Genomic DNA, 19,180 nt, shown 5'->3' on the forward strand with positions numbered 1-19,180 from the left:
TTTATATTTGTGGCATGACAAAATAGTTTTTAAAATGGACTCTGAGCTACTGGCTATTTTACCAAAATTATTATGCATAGAAAGATTTGTTTTAGTATATTGTATTTCACAATCCATGCCCTACAATCTGGAGGAGAAGATATACAAGGGTTGAAACATTAATTATAAACTTAAAATTGTATTAGTCGATAAGTCAAAAGTGTTAAAATAGGTTATGTACCTTAGACAGACGGCCCGTTTTGATGCTGGTGCTGCATCATCTTCAGTGTCCTATGAACTACTATTGTTCTTGCTGATCTTGAACAACAGTACGGTAGTTCAAAGGACACTGAAGATGACGCAGCATCAGCATCAAAACGGGCCGTCTGTCTAAGGTACATAACCTATTTTAACACTTTTCACGTATCGACTAACACAATTTTAAGTTTTTAAACAAGTATTAACGTGAACTAGAATCAATGCATTAATTATAGTTATAGTCCAAGATGAAGAATATTGGCAGACTGTACAAAATACACTTCTGTATGTATTATTGCGCTAAAGTACTTTTGATTGAATTCTCACTGCTTCCCAAAGTCTTTTGAGTTTAAGTGTGCTGTACGTAATAAAATAATATGGGTAGTGAAAGTATAACGAGGGCGAGCACAAGGGTTGGGTTAGTCCAAAGGAGAATAGTGACAAAGACATATTCCTTCCCTGAACTACAATAAAATATATAATATGCAAATAATTCATTTTGAAAATAAAAGGTTCGATTATCTGCATTAATTCCTTTTCCAAATATAGTGTTAATCAATAGGGTCTATTATTTGATTTTTCTGTTACGGTACATATTTTAAAACATTTTGAATTTTATCTATAAATTTTTACTTTGATTAACTTGATGTACTAGGAAAAAAAAAAAAGCAACAGATAGTTCCTTAAGGGTACTGTACTGGGTAGTACTGTTTACAGTATTTTCGAGTATAAGTATGAATATGTAAATTTCCGTCCCCCCCCCCCCCATGGTTGCATCAAAGGCGGCTGGGTAGTTCAGTTGGTAGAGCAGCTGACTACGGACTGGAAGGTCTGGGGTTCGATCCCAGATAGTGACAGGATTTTTTCTCGTTGCCAAACTTTCAGAATGGCCCCGAGATTCACTCGCCTCCTATAAAACTGAGTACCAGATCTTTCTCGGGGGTAAAAGGCGGTCAGAGCGTGGTGTCGACCACACCACCTCATTCTAGTGCCGAGGTCATGGAAAGCATGGGGCTCTACCTCTATGCCCCCCAAGTGCCTTCATGGCATGTTGCGGGGATACCTTTACCTTTTATGGTTGCATCAAACACAGACTAATCCTTTGCATCGTGTGATAAACAAACGTTGGTGAGTTGTGAGCTGGCCACAGAAACAAATTAACTTTTAATATAGGCATGACAGAAAGAAAAGTCTATTGAAAAAAGAAAATTTGCGATTGTCAATAGTTAAGAATACCTATTACAAAACGTTTTAATCCCACACTTTTCAAACTTTCCCTCCATGTCAAAAACACATTGTTTGAGAAAATGAGTGGAATGAAGATAGTATTTTTTTCAACGAAACAAGTACAATGTGACAAATCCCCGTATGTTTATTTTGTCCTATAAAATATGACATGTCTCTCCACATTTTCATTACTTGAATTAAGTATTTTAAAATAGCAGTCCATTCATTTTAAAGAACTATATAGTTTACATTAGCATACAAAATTGCAGCCCTTTATCTTAAGTAGTTTCTGAGTAAATGGTTCCTGAATTTAGAACAATAAAAGTTATTATTTTTTCAATACTTTTTTTCTGCCATTCCTGCATTAAAACTATGAAAGATAATTTGTTTCTGTGATCAGCTCACAACTCACCAACATTTTGTTATCATACGTTGCAAAAGATGTTAGTCTGTGGTTGATAGAAACAGAGGAAAAAAATATTTTATTTATTCATATTTATGCGCGAAAATACTGTCAATAGCACTACCAAGTACCCTTAAGAAACTGTTGTTTTAGTGAAAATTACAATATTTAAATTAATGTATATTTAATTGTATAATTTATTATATGAAATAGTTTCAGTTTCCAACACATTTCACGTGCTGACGAGAAATGTAAACTGCTAGATAACATAAACTATGACTAATAATTAATTGTTCGTTTTTGGATATATTTGAAGAGTACAGGGGAAAAACAATCAAAGTCGCAATTCTCTTAAGGGTGATATCATCTAATTCAGTATATTACTGCAAAATTTATGTGTTTTTCTTATCAAATCTGGTAAAGGACAATATCACCACGGATAAAGCCATCCTTCCTACTCTTTCATTATTAACAGCAATAAATTTTGCAGTAATCGGTACTGAATTAGATTGTATCACCCTTAAAAGAATTGTAACTTTGATTGTTTCCGCCCTGTATTTTCCATATGTTATAATTCTTCGTCCTTTCCTTTTGTGAATTGGCATTGGAAAATACTTTCATTTTGTTTATAAAATTAACAATTACAATACAACTAGATCTTATCATGCGGGGTAGAGTTTTATATCATTGACGAATGTTTTGTGTTTACAGCTCGCCATCGTTGGGAAAGGAATCACTTTTGTATTAACTATTATTACAAATCATCTTCACCTTTCCTCCAAACTATAAAGCTGGTTTGTAGAATACACTACACAGAACAGCAAGTATTCCAGAAAGCAGGGAGAATATAATCATACAATAAATACAGTTATAGTTAATAATGAAAGGTTAATATGTTATGTTCTGTCTTTTATTGTTATTGTTTATTTAGCTATCATTTACGTAAAACAATTTCTATTCGTGTTTTCTGTGCGAACAATGCTTATTATATTGTTATAATAAAAATGACATATTTGTTATAATTAAAAAACTATCATTACTGTAATATACCTAGTATGGTATTTTGCAAGTAATTGATATCCTCTATAATCAGTAAGTTACTGTGTATTGTATTAAGTTATGAATCATTTTAATATACGTCTTGATTACACAACTTTTAACACTGTATCACTTCGGAATATGTATGACAATAACTTTCTTGTGTTAAATTTTTAACATGTTTCGACCTATTTTCGGTCATCTTCGGAACTGGTCGTTGTTGGTCTTGGCGCCTCTTGTTTCCTGTGTGGGTGCGTTCGTAGTGTAGAGTCAAAGAGTGTATGTGTTTTGAAATTGAGTTGTGTGTTGAGAATATCGTTGGGGTATGTTTTCGTGTGTCTGTATATTTCACATTGTTCTAGTGTGTTGAGTTTCTGGCTTTTTGGTTGGTTGTGCAGTATTTCCATGTCTGTGTTGATGTCTCTGTAGGTGTGGTTGGCATTTGTGATGTGTTCTGCATATGTGGAGATGTTTAGTAATTTTGTTATGGCTGTGATGTGTTCTTTGTAACGTGTTTGAAATGATCTGCCTGTCTGTCCTATGTAGAAGTTGTCATTTCAAACACGTTACAAAGAACACATCACAGCCATAACAAAATTACAAAACACCTCCACATATGCAGAACACATCACAAATGCCAACCACACCTACAGAGACATGAACACAGACATGGAAATACTGCACATCCAACCAGAAACTCAACACACTAGAACAATATGAAATATGCAGACACACGAAAACACACCCCAATGATATTCTCAACACACAACCCAATTTCAAAACACATACACTCTTTGACTCTACACTACGAACGCACCCACACAGGAAACAAGAGGCGACAAGACCAACAACGACCAGTTCCGAAGATGACCGAAAATAGGTCGAAACATGTTAACAAGGTACGTTAAAAATTTAACACAAGAGAGTTCTTATCATACATATTCCGAAGTAATTTTAATAATTTATTATCATCTACTGCATTGTTCCCAATTTTGCACTTTGCTCCAATTGATAGTTTAACGATTACTAAGTCTAATAATAATGATTTTATTTTTGCTATTAAATATTTCTAAAACAATTTACAGTAGGTAAAATAGCTTTATTTCATTGGTGAGAGTACTGGTATGTCGAAATCCATGCAAATATCTATTATTCTACATAAAAATATATTTTGTGATTTTTAACCGTTCCTATTATCTTATTCTTCAAAAGATTGTAAGAAAAGTGGATGCTTCTACAGTGTTATTCTTGGTTTGGTTTACCGATCTATGGCATATGGATCGGCCAGCACTAGTTTATCATCTGCCACACACTCTGCTCCCTGATTTCCATTCACTTTAGATGCGCCTATGCATGTTATGCAATTGTGAAATTGTTATGAGTGCAGGTTTGTTTGAGATACCGCACAGAATGGCTCGCTATTTGACTCTAGAAGAAAGAGTGTTTGTGTTCGAGACATACTGTATTATGATTCAGCTCGTTGGGTCTGTATGGAGTTTATTGTGAAATTTCCGAATACTTACCTGCCAATGAGACAGGCAGTACATAAGTTAATGAATAAATTTGAGAATACGGGGTCTTAAAAAAAAGCCTAGAAACATACCCATTTTAACAGAGGCTAGATTAGATGACACTGGCGCTATTCTCGAATGTTTGCAATAAAAATCGATAAAAGAATTTACCTCGGCAGACTGGCATGTCTGTATCATCTGCAAGAAACGTAACACGTTTATTACATCTTAAACCTCATCACTAGAGCCAGGTTTTCAATGCAAATGCGTTTTTATATAAGCTTGTTACACTTCTCAAACTTTGCAAATATTCGTTTTGATTTATCGATTCCAAATAACCATACTTTTTCCGTGCTTGTTTCCAGGTTTTGGTCTTTTTTGGGAGTAAATTCATGCATAATACCTATTTTGAAAATTTTAGATTTAATAGCACATATTTAGACTTTTACATTGCGTATTATGTCCTTTTTTCTCTCTTTAGTGAATACAGTGCGTTAACTTGCATAATAATGCCTTTTACGACTGTTGCTTTGTAGAATCTGGTATTTACACGTTATTTGTCTATTGAGAAAAAAAAAATAAAAGAACGCTACTGCTAATATGACTTCGTGGCATCATACCTGACAACTAATCAATCTTTGGACTTTCCACTAAATCCTCTCTTTGTTATATTGGAATTTCCAACCCTCAACTCTCGCTCATTACAAACTGAGGTCGAAATACTGAAAGAAAGGAAGGCAGAAGCAGCATACTTGCATACTACAATTTAGTATACTTTTCTGTCGCATTGTGAAGTGTTGCTATAGCTCCTGTTAGAACTGCAAAAATATATCTTGTGTCAAAATGGTTTGAGAGAAAGGAATTTCTGAAGCTGGACGGTGACAGGGGCGGCCCGTCCTTATGTGCTACAGTGCTACAGCACAATGATAATTTTTGCTCAAATAAAGTGTTTGCAATACCATAGTATTTGATCTGCCATTTGACAATTTCCCGTTGTTATGTTCATGACGTGTTACAGAGTGTTTAGTCTTCGCTTTTCGCTCTTCGCTCTTTGGTGCCTCAGGGGGTTCGTTGTGCTACTCAAAACTTACATGAGAATGTAGACAGTTAATGCGCATGTGCGAAGCTGAAATAACTGCTCTGATTGGCTATTTTTACGCGGGGAAGTGCTGTAGTCAGCTTCAGCACAACACAGCTTGGAGATTGCAAAAGTAAAGCGTAAGGAAAGAATGCTTGTTTGTGGAGGAACTCGGAACTATGTACAATGTATTTGGTAATTCAAATGTTCGACTGCTGCTGCCATCTACCAGTTTTTTGAGGTCCCTCCTGAAACAATCAGCAAGCGACGGAAAATTGAATCCCAGAAAATTGATGCCAAGGAGGTATGTAACCGTATAATTCAGGAAACTACTCGTCGTTTCCAATCTTTAAGCTACCTAGACGCAACAAAATTGTTAAACAGCGAATTTTTTGCATAATTTTCCTAAACGCGAACTTGAAGTTGCTGTCAACAGCTATACTGTACTGAACAAAAGAATGTTAAAGACACAACTTGGAGTTCTATACGGAAGATCAGACTTCCGAAATATAGATGGCTGTTCAATTGTTACAAAAAACAGTCTCCAGCAACTCACAGGATCCATTCTGTGAAGTAACGAAGTTGTTAAATATTTTGGTTACAACACCAATGACCACTGCTGAGCCAGAAAGATGTTTTTCTTGCTTGAAACGCATAAAAACGTTTTTAAGGAACACTATGTCCCAGGATCGCCTCTCTGCTCTTGCAATACTGTCAATAGAAAAGAGTAGAATGTCCAGGATGGAGGGATTTAACGTTTAACACCAGGGTAATTGAAAAGTTCTGCAGTAGGAAGGAACTCCATATTTCGTCACTAGGCGAGTCTCAAATTAAGATAAATGCATATAAGTGTATACAGTAGGCCGATATAGAGATTGTAGCACACTCATTATTTTGACCACCAGCCGCTACTGGACGGTGATGTAGTTTATTGTGATTGTTGTAATAAAGACGTACTGGTAAGTACTTGTGCACTTTTGGGCACATGATAGCATCGCAGTTAAGGCATAATGCTGCAAAGTCGGAAGGTCGCAGGTTCGATTCCCGATGGGTCATGCTCATGCGGAAATGCAAAAGACTTACAAATCGACCTCACTTTGTCCCAAATTTCTTCACTTAAGTAAAGGGAGGGCGAGAAGTCCCTTTACATGTTATTAGCATAGTACAATTAGACATGTAGATGAACATTGTTATGAATACAAAAAACATGTGTATATTTAATAACATTGTGTAAAAGTTCATTAATCAACAACGTCTGTGTGCTTCCCCTCCATGTTCGAAGCAAAGGTTGATGCGTCACCACATTATTGTGTTCATCTGCTTCAGCATAACAGGGGTGATCGTTTGGAATGCTAAGCGAAGTCCGTCTTTAAGTTGATCATTGTTCACATATCGTTGTTTACGAACAACTTTTATTATGCTCCAAAGTGCATTGCCTGGTATGGTGAGGTCCAGGCTCCGCTATGGTTTAATTCTCTCGACTAAATCGAGTGGATCACGTTTTTCCTTCCCCCACTACCGAAGTGACGTGATATGCACAGGTCTCAGCTTATGCCGGGAAATGCGTACCTTAGTAATGTGTAACACAACAATAATATTAATAATAAATAAAGATTGAATCTGCTCAACAATAGTAACATTAATTGACAACAATAACATTAATAATAAACTAAAAATTGAATCTGCTCAAATTAGTAACATTAATTGACAACAATAATATTAATAATATTAGTAATAAGTAAAGATTGAATCTGCTCAACAATACTAACATCAATTGACAATAATAATATTAATAATATAATAGTAAATAAAGATTCAATCTGCTCAACAATAGTAACATTAATTAACAACAATAATATTAATAAAAAATAAAGATTGAATCTGCTCAACAATAGTAACATTAATTGACAACAATAATATTAAGAATAAATAAAGATTGAATCTGCTCAACAATAGTAACATTAATTAACAACAATAATATTAATAAAAAATAAAGATTGAATCTGCTCAACAATGGTAACATTAATTGACAACAATAATATTAATAATAAATAAAGATTGAATCTGCTCAACAATAGTAACATTAATTAACAACAATAATATTAATAAAAAATAAAGATTGAATCTGCTCAACAATATTAACATTAATTGACAACAATAATATTAATAATAAATAAAAATTCAATCTGCTCAACAATAGTAACATTAATTAACAACAATAATATTAATAAAAAATAAAGATTGAATCTGCTCAACTAGTAACATTAATTGGCAACAATAATATTAATAATAAATAAAGATTGAGTCTGATCAACAATAGTAACATTAATTGACAACAATAATATTAATAATAAATAAAGATTGAATCCGCTCAACAATAGTAACATTAATTGACAACAATAACATTAATAATAAATAAAGATTGAATCTGCTCAACAATAGTAACATTAATTGACAACAATAATATTAATAATAAATAAAAGATTGAATCTGCTCAACAATTGACAATACTAATAACATGTAAAGGGACGTCTTGCCAGCCTGTATGCATCTATCACTTCTTGTAACGTAGAAAGATAATTTTCTGTGTTCAAGAACGTTCCTCAGATAAACACATGCGCTTAAGTGAAGAAAATCTGTGAAATTAGTTGTAGTAGGTACCTTGTTTCAAAGTAAAATAAAAATGGTACATAAAGTAGACTTAATTTTGATAGTGCATATTTTTACCGTTTTTCTCTTCATTTTGCATGTTTTGTCATATAATAGTGCATGAATGCATGTATGTTTTAAGATTTGATAGTGCATGGAAATCTGGGCTCTACTCATCGCTTTACCTTTAAAAGAGGGTGATCCATGTTTGTGAGTGAGTTATTGCAATTTGTTTCTGGAACTAAAAGATAACAATGAGCTATAAATTATAAGAATTTCAGTGGAAGAACTAGAGAGAGAGAAAACGAGAGCATTTACCCCATATTCCTCTTGTATGGGGCAAGAGGGTCGACATTTTCAGCATCTTTAAAGCAAGGATGGTATTGTAGTTTAATTGCGCTACTATGATACTAATTCTGTCGGTCACTACCACAGTCCTCTCCAAGGACTCGCATGTCAGTACATCAGTAAGCCAAACCAATAACAACTCTGTATACACACAAGGGAAAATATAAAATATTGTAAATCTTCTTATTCCTTGTGTTACCTTCTTCCTAAAAGATCCACTAGGTAATATCAACAATTAAAAACGAGTAAGAAAAAGATGAACTTGCGCAGTTATAAAGTTATTTATCCTATTTATTGGCACAATGTAACTATTTAAGACATCATATTTTCGTTGTATTTATGATTATTATGCGCTACTGTACACAAAGCTCAAACTGAGAGAAATTTACTGGCAATGGCCACTATTTTGAAACAATAATAAAGAGACTTTTAAGTTATCAGAGAGATGTCATTTAATTGAATCCCCTTCTTAATTAAATATAATTACATTTTTCGAATTTCGTTTTTATAAAAGCATTGGTAAAATAGAAAAAAAATGTACCATATGTTATATAATAATCTTAGTTCTGAATGTATTACAATGCCTTCAAATGAAAAGTACCGGTAGTTAAAAAGTCATTATGAAACGAGAAAAGACGAGACAGATTCCAAATATGACACAATTCTTGTACAAGTAAGAATTACTTCTGTGAATTATTTATCTCGTAAAGCTTTCCTCTTATACTTAGTACACAAAGGCCATTTCTGTATATACAGTATATCTACACATAACATGTAAGATTTCCGGTCGAATTTATACATTTTATAGTTTGAAGTGTTTTGAGTGTGATGTAGAGGAAAACTTTGAAATCAGTTTAGAGTGAAATATTTTAAAATTCACTAATTATATTTTTACTGAAATTTGTTCGAATGTAACCAACTAAATATAATAAAATGAGAATGCTTTAGGTTAAAAATTAAGAAACAGTTTACATAATTGAAATCTTTCTAAAGAATTCAGTATGCACTTGTCTACAATTTTCTTTTACGGCTATTATTTCAAAAGTTTAAAATTTGTTAGGAAAGTAAGACAAACAGAGATATTAATACTTAATTATTCCAGTTTATCAAAAAGGTTTCAAAATATTTTCACATAACAATAAATCGAGATTCAAAATTCAGTTTACTAAGATTAAATGTCTTCGTACTAGGGACAACTTTTAATTATGTACGTATTGCTTTCTTTTATATATGGCATTAGCTATGATGGAAGTGTTAGCAACCCATAATGTCCTGAGAGTTCTATTTCTGACTACTGGAAGTTTTAAATACTTGTTAGACATTCTAGTTTCTAAAAATTATTAAGTACATGAGGTTATTCTGAATTTATTTATTAGCTTGTCTGGAGTATTTTATAATCATTTGTATAAAGTGCATTCAATTTATAAGATCTCTTAATTTTACGAAAGTTTAATGTACACCAACAGTAACACTTTTTTTGTACGTTCTGATGTTTAAAATCCTCCTTATTGCCCTTAACTTCTCTTCTTCTCTTAAAGAGATAGTCCAACAAAAAATTTTAATACCGTATTGGTCTCAAATGAATACTTTTCTCAGAAAAAAATAAGCAAAAAACATCAAACTATTGGACTGATTGGATATTATGACGGGAATACGCAATAGATCTATTAGGTCGCAGTGATAGGGCTGTTATAGCCCTCCCTCTCTTAAATTCAATTCAATTCAATTCAATTCAATTCAATTCACTGTAGACTGTTCTACAAAAGAAAAAAATGATTTGTTCCCTCATTCAAATTTAGTTTCGCGAAGTATAAATTAAAAAAAAAAATGTGAAAACTTAGTGGAATCCATGTCAGACCGTGTCTATGATGTAATTATTACAAACAGGGGCAGCCACATAAATCACTGAGGCACGTTGAACATCCATTTTATCCTGTACTGTAGTTTAATTTACTCAGTATGCTTTGTTCAGATTAATTTGCATGCTACTACAGGAGATCTTTTACCTTTGTGAAGCTTTATTTCCTTAACTAATTACAGTCTTTAACCTATTTAATTAAAAATAATTCATGCTCTTGAAGTACCAGTAACATTATTGTTGAAAAGGCTTGTCTTTCTCAGCAGCCAAACTGACATATCTACATTATAATCCTTGTTGAAACCAACTTTATGTAAAATGATAGTAATTTCTGTATCATATCTGTTAGCAATTAGGAGATCTTATTAACTGAACACACTTCTTACATTAGAAAAGAGATTCATACATTGAGAAAAAAGTTCACCATTTGAATGAGGTTTTGATTAAAAAAATGATAGCATAATTACCTTTTCGTTACGATTCTTTTAGAAACGATTTGGATACAAAAATGCTTGTTGCTCCAGTACACATAAGTATGTTGATTTTTTTTTAAAGTAATGTTTGAAATCCAAATCAAGCTAGAGTTCATTGATTAATTTCTACATTGATATTATTGAATACAGACATGCAAGTATTTCAATTTTTGTATCAAATTTTAGTATAATGTGTGAAATAGTTTTAATGTGAACAATTCGTTGTGAACTTAACACCTAAATTAAATTTTAATGTCAAGAATTCAGATCTATTTTCTTCCAGATCACTTAATTATGAATAAAAAATATGGGCATGCTGAATCAGAATTTTCTGACTTCCTACAGCAAAACTTCTTGTACATCTAAAATCAGTTCTTGTCCTAGACTACGAAACACCAAATAAGAAGATTTCCTGACCTTAAAAGAATTCCTCTCATTTTTTTTTCTGTTAGTGTTTGCTTGTGACTGTGTGTATGATTAGTCTGAACCGACGACATTTTTAATTTCCGTTAAGTGTAGGCATATGACGAGAAGCTAGTACTGTGTCTACTGTCCTACATCACTAGTGCTTAGCTTAGCTACTACTGAAGCAGCAGCTTTATGTACAACAAGGTACAGGGGCCTTTCTGTCACTCTCACCAATTTAGCCATAGTTGCGTTGTGAAAAAATGATTGCTCAATCACTATCACAATCACCATCCTTGTATACCGCCATTACAGGGCAGTTACCACCTGGAATCCGTTCGTATTGCTAAAACATTCAGAACCATTAGCTCACTGTAATTGTATGTTAAGTGTTAATGATAATGAAAAATTAAGATAGTTGTAATGGATGTTAGTTCCATCTTTATAGTGTTAAGCTGTGTTTGAAAAAAGTGTGTTAAGATATCAGTGTCAAAATGCATTCATATCAGAACTCAGAGCTAATTAAAAATGGCTTGGCAAATTGGCACTCAACCATATATCCAAAAAAAGTTATTCATTCCAGTTTAAAACGAAGATAAAATAAATTAAAAGCAATTATGTTACCTAAAGCATCCAAAATTCTTAACAAAATGCTGAAAAGATTAAAGTTAAAGGAACAAAAACTGCAACTTTAATTATTCAAATAGACAGGAAATTTGGTGGAAGCTTTAAAAATGCGAAAAATGTGTGGCATAAATTCATCGAAGTGAGATTCTTTTTTCTACATAACATTTTATGATACATTCATGAACGAAATTTTAGTTTTAAATATGATAAGCTTAGACACTCTCATCAATGTCAGTATTTTTTAGAACACTATCAGAACTAAAATTAATTTGTTACAACGACAACAATGTAAAGGAATCCTGTTGGTAGATACAAAACCACTTCTTCGTTCTCTAAATGATGAACTTTATGTACATCATATGATTATTGATGAAAAATTCAAATAATTTATTAGCGCTGATTTAAAAAATGGACCTTGTTTTAGCAACTAGTCTGTTACCTGTGTTCTTATTCCAAAAATTATATAATTTCCAATCTACAATTCATAAAATTCATATAGTTTCTTGAGAATGTTTGATTTATATTATATTCTCTAGAAAAAAGAAACACTATTCTAACCATTACGTTGTGCAATAACAGTTAACATGAAACGAGCAGGCCCAGGTTCAAATTCTGTTTCGGACAAGTTATCTGGATGAAGTTTTTTCCAGGGTTTTCCCTCTACCCATTAAGAGGAAATCGTCGCTGCATCTCCAAAATCTGCTACGTGTTTTTAAAAAAGATTTTGCAGGACAAAGAAAGAAGCATTGTCACTCTTAATTCCCTTGATTTTCAAAGCTACTTTCGATATAATTTCAATCATTACAAGGAAAATGACAAAATTGTACCGAAAGTACAAGGGAATTATAAGTGGCAATGCTTCTTTCTTTGTCCTGTAAAATATTTTTAAAAACACATAACGGAGTTTGCAGATACAGCGATGAAATGCTGGGTAACTTTCAGCACTGGAGCCTGGACTCATTTCGCTAGCATTATCACCATCATCTCATTCAGATGCTAGGTAACCTTAGCAATTGATAAAACATCGTGAAATAGCCAATTAAAAAAAAGACTACAGAGGTGATTGACAAACTTTAATGAGAATGGCCCAAAAAGGGGAAATATATGAGACGGGCCAACAGTTTACTGAAAAGCTGCAATAGTACATTTTACAAAACTATTGCAACATTAAGCCTTATTTTCCTATTATTCAATTGATGTGATGGCGTGTACGATGAGTGGAACTGTGAATATGCTTTCAGAATCTTTTCATAGTCTGGTTACAACTGGGAAAAGCGACTCTCAGAAGTAAAGCTAAATGTCCGTCTGCCATTTAGTTTTTAACACTGCTTTTTCGAAGTTTCACTTGCTCACATATACAGGGTGAACAGTAAGAAATGTCATTAATATCAGGGGGTTATTCTTTGAGATATATGAAAAAAAAAGTTTAATACAATTTTGCTTCCTTCTCGAGACAAAAATTGTTTTATAAGAAACATTTCATAGCCTGTTTTGGAAAAGCCATTGATTGAATTCGCAATATGCTCAGTCAATTTAAGAAAGCAGTGTATTACGATAATAAATGACTGAAAGAATTTTAGTTTTATCTTTTAAATGTGCAGAAATATGATCCGAACAAATGCAACTTTTCATTCTTCAAAGGAATTTTACAATGTTACATTTATTTGTCTATATCAAAGAAACCCAAATGAAAGCACGCCAGACTGACAATTTGATGACAACCTTAAGCATGAAACAGGACACGAAGAGTGGATAGAAGAGAAGCAGAACAACTTGGATGGGGTTGAAATGAAGTTAAAGCTATGGCTGAAAATAGAGTAAGATGGCGTGTTTTCACAAGGGCCCTTTGCTTTCCGGAGGTGTGAAAGGACTTTACTACTACTACTACATTTGTTTCTAGAAGTTCGAGTGTGTTTTATTATTTATTTATTATAATATCGTTTAATACATTTTAGTAAATATATCTTCTTAGCTTGAATGGTTTTCTCATTGCATGTGTGGGTAAAATGTGGTGGCTCCTGAAAAAAGGGGCTAATACCTGAAAATTTTCTCATTGCATGTGTGGGTAAAATATCCCTGAGCATAATGATACAGTTAAGGGACAATTCTGGAACAGAAGTATTTGGAGAAAATCTTCTACAATTTCCTTTATTATTAAAAATTTTACAGGGAATGGCCAGGTATGAGATCTAGGTGACTATGATACGAAACTGGTATCTCGCTGTGCTACGAATTGATCTTCCACGAGAGAAGACTCTTTTTATTCTCTCCCCATATTAATTTCTTTCGTTAGGAAGCTATTATTAGTCTCAAAACGGTCTCGGATTAAAATCACACATGCACTATTCCACCAAATGCAATCTCTCTTCAATGAAATCCATGTACACTTAAAATCCAAATTTCCTGTCTTACGAACAAACTCGCGTGCACTTACCTGAGGGCACCCCTGACTCGAACCATGTTGCTGGCCAGGGCAAGGGCCCCCCGCAGCTGCCGTACAAGCTCCCGAGCCTGGAACTTTGAGCTGCTCTTTGTAGTCGGGTTGGTATGGCAGAAGCATACGGATCTTCCCCCACCGATTGAAGAAAAGTGCAATGGCTGCTATCCAGACGACGAGGACCAGCAACACTATGCCGACCTCGACTCCGCGCACCTGGATATTCTGTTGTGGGTGATATGAACTGGATGGGTCCTCACTATTTGACGGGACTGTAGTGGGCACCCCTGTAACGATTGAGTCTGGATGACGCTGTGCAGAGGTATTTGGAGGTTCAGGAGGTTCTGTAAAGTATCAAACAATTTTAAATAATGAATAAATTAACACTTTTCACATTTATTGTGTGAGCACTTTCCATTTTAATTTCTGACTTTTTTATTACATTATTTTAATACAAAATGAAAACTGGAGCATGTATCATTGCATTTTTAAACATACAATTAATTATTTAATCAAATAGGTAATTAGCTGATATTTATTTGTACAGTATTCCCATATCTTGACATATTGCTTATATTGAGATCCCTATGCAAAATAAAAATAAGATAGCTGTAATAAATGTAGTTTCATACACTGCTTATAATGACTGGGGTGACTATCACCACCACCACCACAACCACCACCACTACAACCACTACCACCACAACCACCACCACCACTGCCAGTGTCATCATCATCATCATCATCATCATCATCATCATCATCATCATCATCATCATCATCATCATCATCATCAACTGTCGTCATCTATCTTTATCGTGTGAGGTAGTCTTCCAGATTCTACATTCCAATTTGGTGGTATCTTCTACTATTCCATCAATGGGGTGAATATTCCACACATTACTCCTGTACTGGTTGGATGATAGTTCACCCCTGCTGACGCATGTGAACATGAGGCCAGTAGTCAGCCTTGGCCCTCCATGGGCTGTTGTACCACAGAGTAGGCCTATTTATTATTATTATTATTATTATTATTATTATTATTATTATTATTATTCGAAATGGAAATATAAAAATTGGAAATTTATCTTTGAAGAGGTGGAAAAATTCAAATATCTTGGAGCAACAATAACAAATTAAATGACACACAGAAGGAAATTAAACGCAGAATAAATATGGAAAATGCCTGTTATTATTCGGTTGAGAGGACTTAGTCATCCAGTCTGCTCTCAAAAAAGCTGAGAGTTAGAATTTATGAAACAGTTATATTACCGTTGTGAAACTTGGCACTCTCATTTTGAGAGAGGAACAGAGGTTAAGGGTGTTTGAGAATAAGGTGCTTAGGAAAATATTTGGGACTATGAGGGATGAAGTTACAGGAGAATGGAGGAAGTTACACAATGCAGAACTACACGCATTGTATTCTTCACCTGACATAATTGAGAACATTAAATCCAGACATTTGAGATGGACAGGGCATGTAGCACGTATGGGTGAATCCAGAAATGCATATAGTGTTAGTAGGAAGGCCAGGGGAGAGAAAGATCTTTGGGGACGCCGAGACGTAGTTAGGAGGATAATATTAAAATGGATTTGAGGGGGCTGGGATATGACGGTAGAGACTGGATTAATCTTGCCCTAGATAAGGACGAATGGCAGGCTTATGTGAGGGCAGCAATGAACCTCCGGTTTCTCTGAAAGCCATTTATAAGAAATTATTATTATTATTATTATTATTATTATTATTATTATTTTCAGTTGTGATAAAAATACATTATTGGATTTATAAGCACTAAAAGCTAAGATTAGTCCTCAAGGGGGAAGAAATTTTCTCATGAAATTTCGGCCAGTGTATGGGACCAGTGCCCACCCAGCATCGTGATGCACTTGGGGAGCTACGATAGGTAGCGAAATCCGGTTGCGAATGCCAGCTGTTGGGGGGATCATCGTGCTAACCACACGATACCTCCATTCTGGTTGGATGATCGTCCACCTCTGCTTAGGCATGTGGGCGTGAGGCCAGCAGCCAGCTGGTCGGTCTAGGCCCTTCACAGGCTGTAGCGCCACGGATTATTATTAAAAGCTAAGATTAGACATCAAGCAGGGATGTTTACTGTCCCCAATGCTCTTCTTGGGATGTGGTAAAAAGGGAAACCGGGAAAAAATAAGACACAGCAAAAGTCAATATTGAATTATTAAACAATGGCAGCTTAATTAAGAGTCCACATAAATTAGCTGAAGTGTTTAATAACTACTTTGCAAATGTTACGCAAACCTTAGAACCTGCACCAACAAGGAATCCACAGCCAACCCTTCAACTTACAGGGAGTAAAAGTACAATTTTTTTAAAACCAGTAACCACAGAAGAAATTCACAAAATAATGGGAAACCTAAAATGTAGCCTGGCATCTGGAATTGACGAAATCCCAGATGCAGTAATAAAAGCTTGTAATCATCTTCTAGCTCTGCCAATGACAGACATCTGTAATTTATCCTTAGTCACTGGTAAATTTCCAGAGATCTTTAAAGTAGCAAAAGTTTGCCCAATTTTTAAGAAGGGAGTTAAACAAAATATTGAGAACTATAGGCCTATATCCCTATTATCTGGGTTCTCGAAAGTCCTTGAAAAGGTTATGTACAACAGATTAGTCTCATTCCTAGAATATAATAATATACTGTCAAATTCTCAGTTTGGTTTTAGAAAAGGTAAAGGAATCAATAATGCTGTAATATCGTTTATTGAATCAATCCTCAATGCTAAAAACAATAAAGAACAAACCGTTGGACTTTTCCTGGACCTTAGCAAAGCATTTGACATGGTTAATCATGAAATTCTAATCTGGAAACTACAACAATTTGGCATAAGGGGATTAGCAGGGAACTGGTTCATCTCGTACTTAAGCAATAGGGAACAGGTTGTACAAATTGGCTCAGTAAAATCAAAATCCGTTCCTATGCCCCATGGTGTCCCTCAAGGCTCAATTCTTGGTCCAATATTATTTCTCCTATACATAAATGATCTCCCGTTAAATATAACTGAAGGGAAAACTGTCTTATTTGCAGATGACACAAACATAATACTGAGTGATAATAAGGAAGAGAACTTGCAAATGAAAATTAATGCAACATCAACGAAACTAGACAAATGGCTAGCAAATAATAAGCTTAAATTAAATGTAAATAAAACTGTCTATGTATCTTTCAATCAATATCCAACTGACCAGATTCACATAGTTCTTAGTAATACCATAATTAAGGAAGTAGAATGCTCTAAATTTTTAGGTATATGGATAGATTCCAGTCTAACATGGGAAAAGCATATACAACATCTAACTGAGAAGCTGAGTCGCTTATGTTATGCTTTTCGAGTCCTTGCGAAGATATCATCCAAGGATCTTTTAATATCAGTCTATTTTGGATATGTTCATTCAATACTATCATATGGAATTATTACTTGGGGATCTTCACCAAAAGTGACACAAGTCCTCAAATTGCAGAAAAGAATACTCAAAATCATTAAAAATGTTCCTATTCGGACTGAAAGTATAAAAATTTTCAGAGAACTAAAAATCTTACCTGTACCCTGCATATATATTTTAGAAACAGTGTGCTTTATTCATCAAAACATAGATTCCTTTAAAACAAATTCAACATATCATGAGTATAACACCAGAACATCCCAAAACATACATCTGAATTACCACAGGCTTACCAGAAGTCTTAACAGCATATCACATAGAGGCAGCAATTTATATAATAAACTTCCACAGAAAATCAAAGAACTTAACATAAGAAAATTCAAAAAAGAGGTAAAGAACATTTTATTGACACATATGCCATTTTGCACAAATGAATATCTAAATTAAAAATTTTAGAATTTAACGTTTCTTGATACTGCCCTTGACCATTTATGTTTCAGGTAACTCACAGTTGAAGAAAACACAGGGAAAAGCAAAAAGAGAAGATACTAGATAGAACAGTGGAGACTGAAGATCAAGCTTGTCCTATAATATTAAATTGTTAAATTTATTTAGAATTAAGTCTAATTTTGTATTATATTGTATGTTATGTCATTTTTCTTGTGTACTGACGACGCCATGAGTGCTTGTAATTCTATTCGGCTAATAAAGATCTAATCTAATCTAATCTAATCTAATCTAATCTAATCTAATCTAATCTAATCTAATCTAATCTAATCTTGCATGAGGTTATGTAACGAGTAGTACAGAACAAGGAAAAGGCGTTCAGTGGGATTTACATGAGAGATTGAAAGACCCTGACTTCACTGAAAGTAACTAAAACATAAAAGAATTTCTTCTCAATATTGTGTTTTCTTTTGGGAAAACACGACATCATAAACAAATAGAGAAAATAATAGGTTTCACTTTGCATTAGGAATTTTGTATTTATTTTTAATTCTTACATAAATGAAGAATTAAGTTACTTTTTTGTTCACATTTCTCGAATATATAAAATTTACCGTGCGTTATATTAAGTTACAAATGTTACATGCTTCCAGTACTTCATATTGCATCTTTAATTTAAATATTTAAATCAGTTAGTAATCCAAAGAATTATTAATCAAGTGCTTTCTAGAAGATAATTTATGACATCCTCATATTTAGTGTATTATTAAATTTATTATTGTTTTCACGAGTATTATTTAATGGACATTGGTAAGGTAAAGATCTATTTCATGGACTGAGGAAGATTTTGTTGGACTGAGAAGTCAAGACGACACAATTTTATTCAACATCTCTTCATGAGTTTCATTTATAATTTTTCTAACATCCTAAGGTAGAAAAGGGTATGAAACTTTCAGGTGGTTCATGTTATTTCTAAATGCTAGTGAGTTTCCATGCTATTTTCTGCCTTCCTATTATGGCGGG

General features: G+C 33.7%; 1 protein-coding gene across 8 annotated transcripts in view; it reads right to left on the bottom strand.

The window, feature by feature from the left end:
• LOC138696326 (fibronectin type III domain-containing protein 5) overlaps positions 1 to 19,180 on the bottom strand; it is a 1,093,145-nt gene that overhangs the window by 20,591 nt on the left and 1,053,374 nt on the right. For 7 of the 8 annotated variants that reach the window (XR_011331357.1, XM_069821140.1, XM_069821143.1 and 4 more), the window contains one exon: positions 14,289 to 14,635. Coding sequence is in view for 7 of the 8 variants with exons in the window: in XM_069821140.1 (XP_069677241.1) it covers positions 14,289 to 14,635 (347 nt within the window). In the remaining variant the exon portion in view is untranslated. The remainder of the gene's footprint in view (positions 1 to 14,288; positions 14,636 to 19,180) is intronic. The other variant, XM_069821159.1, reaches the window with a different exon arrangement.

Source organism: Periplaneta americana, chromosome 1 (genome assembly GCF_040183065.1).
Source record: "Periplaneta americana isolate PAMFEO1 chromosome 1, P.americana_PAMFEO1_priV1, whole genome shotgun sequence".
NCBI classification, from domain to species: Eukaryota; Metazoa; Arthropoda; class Insecta; order Blattodea; family Blattidae; genus Periplaneta; species Periplaneta americana.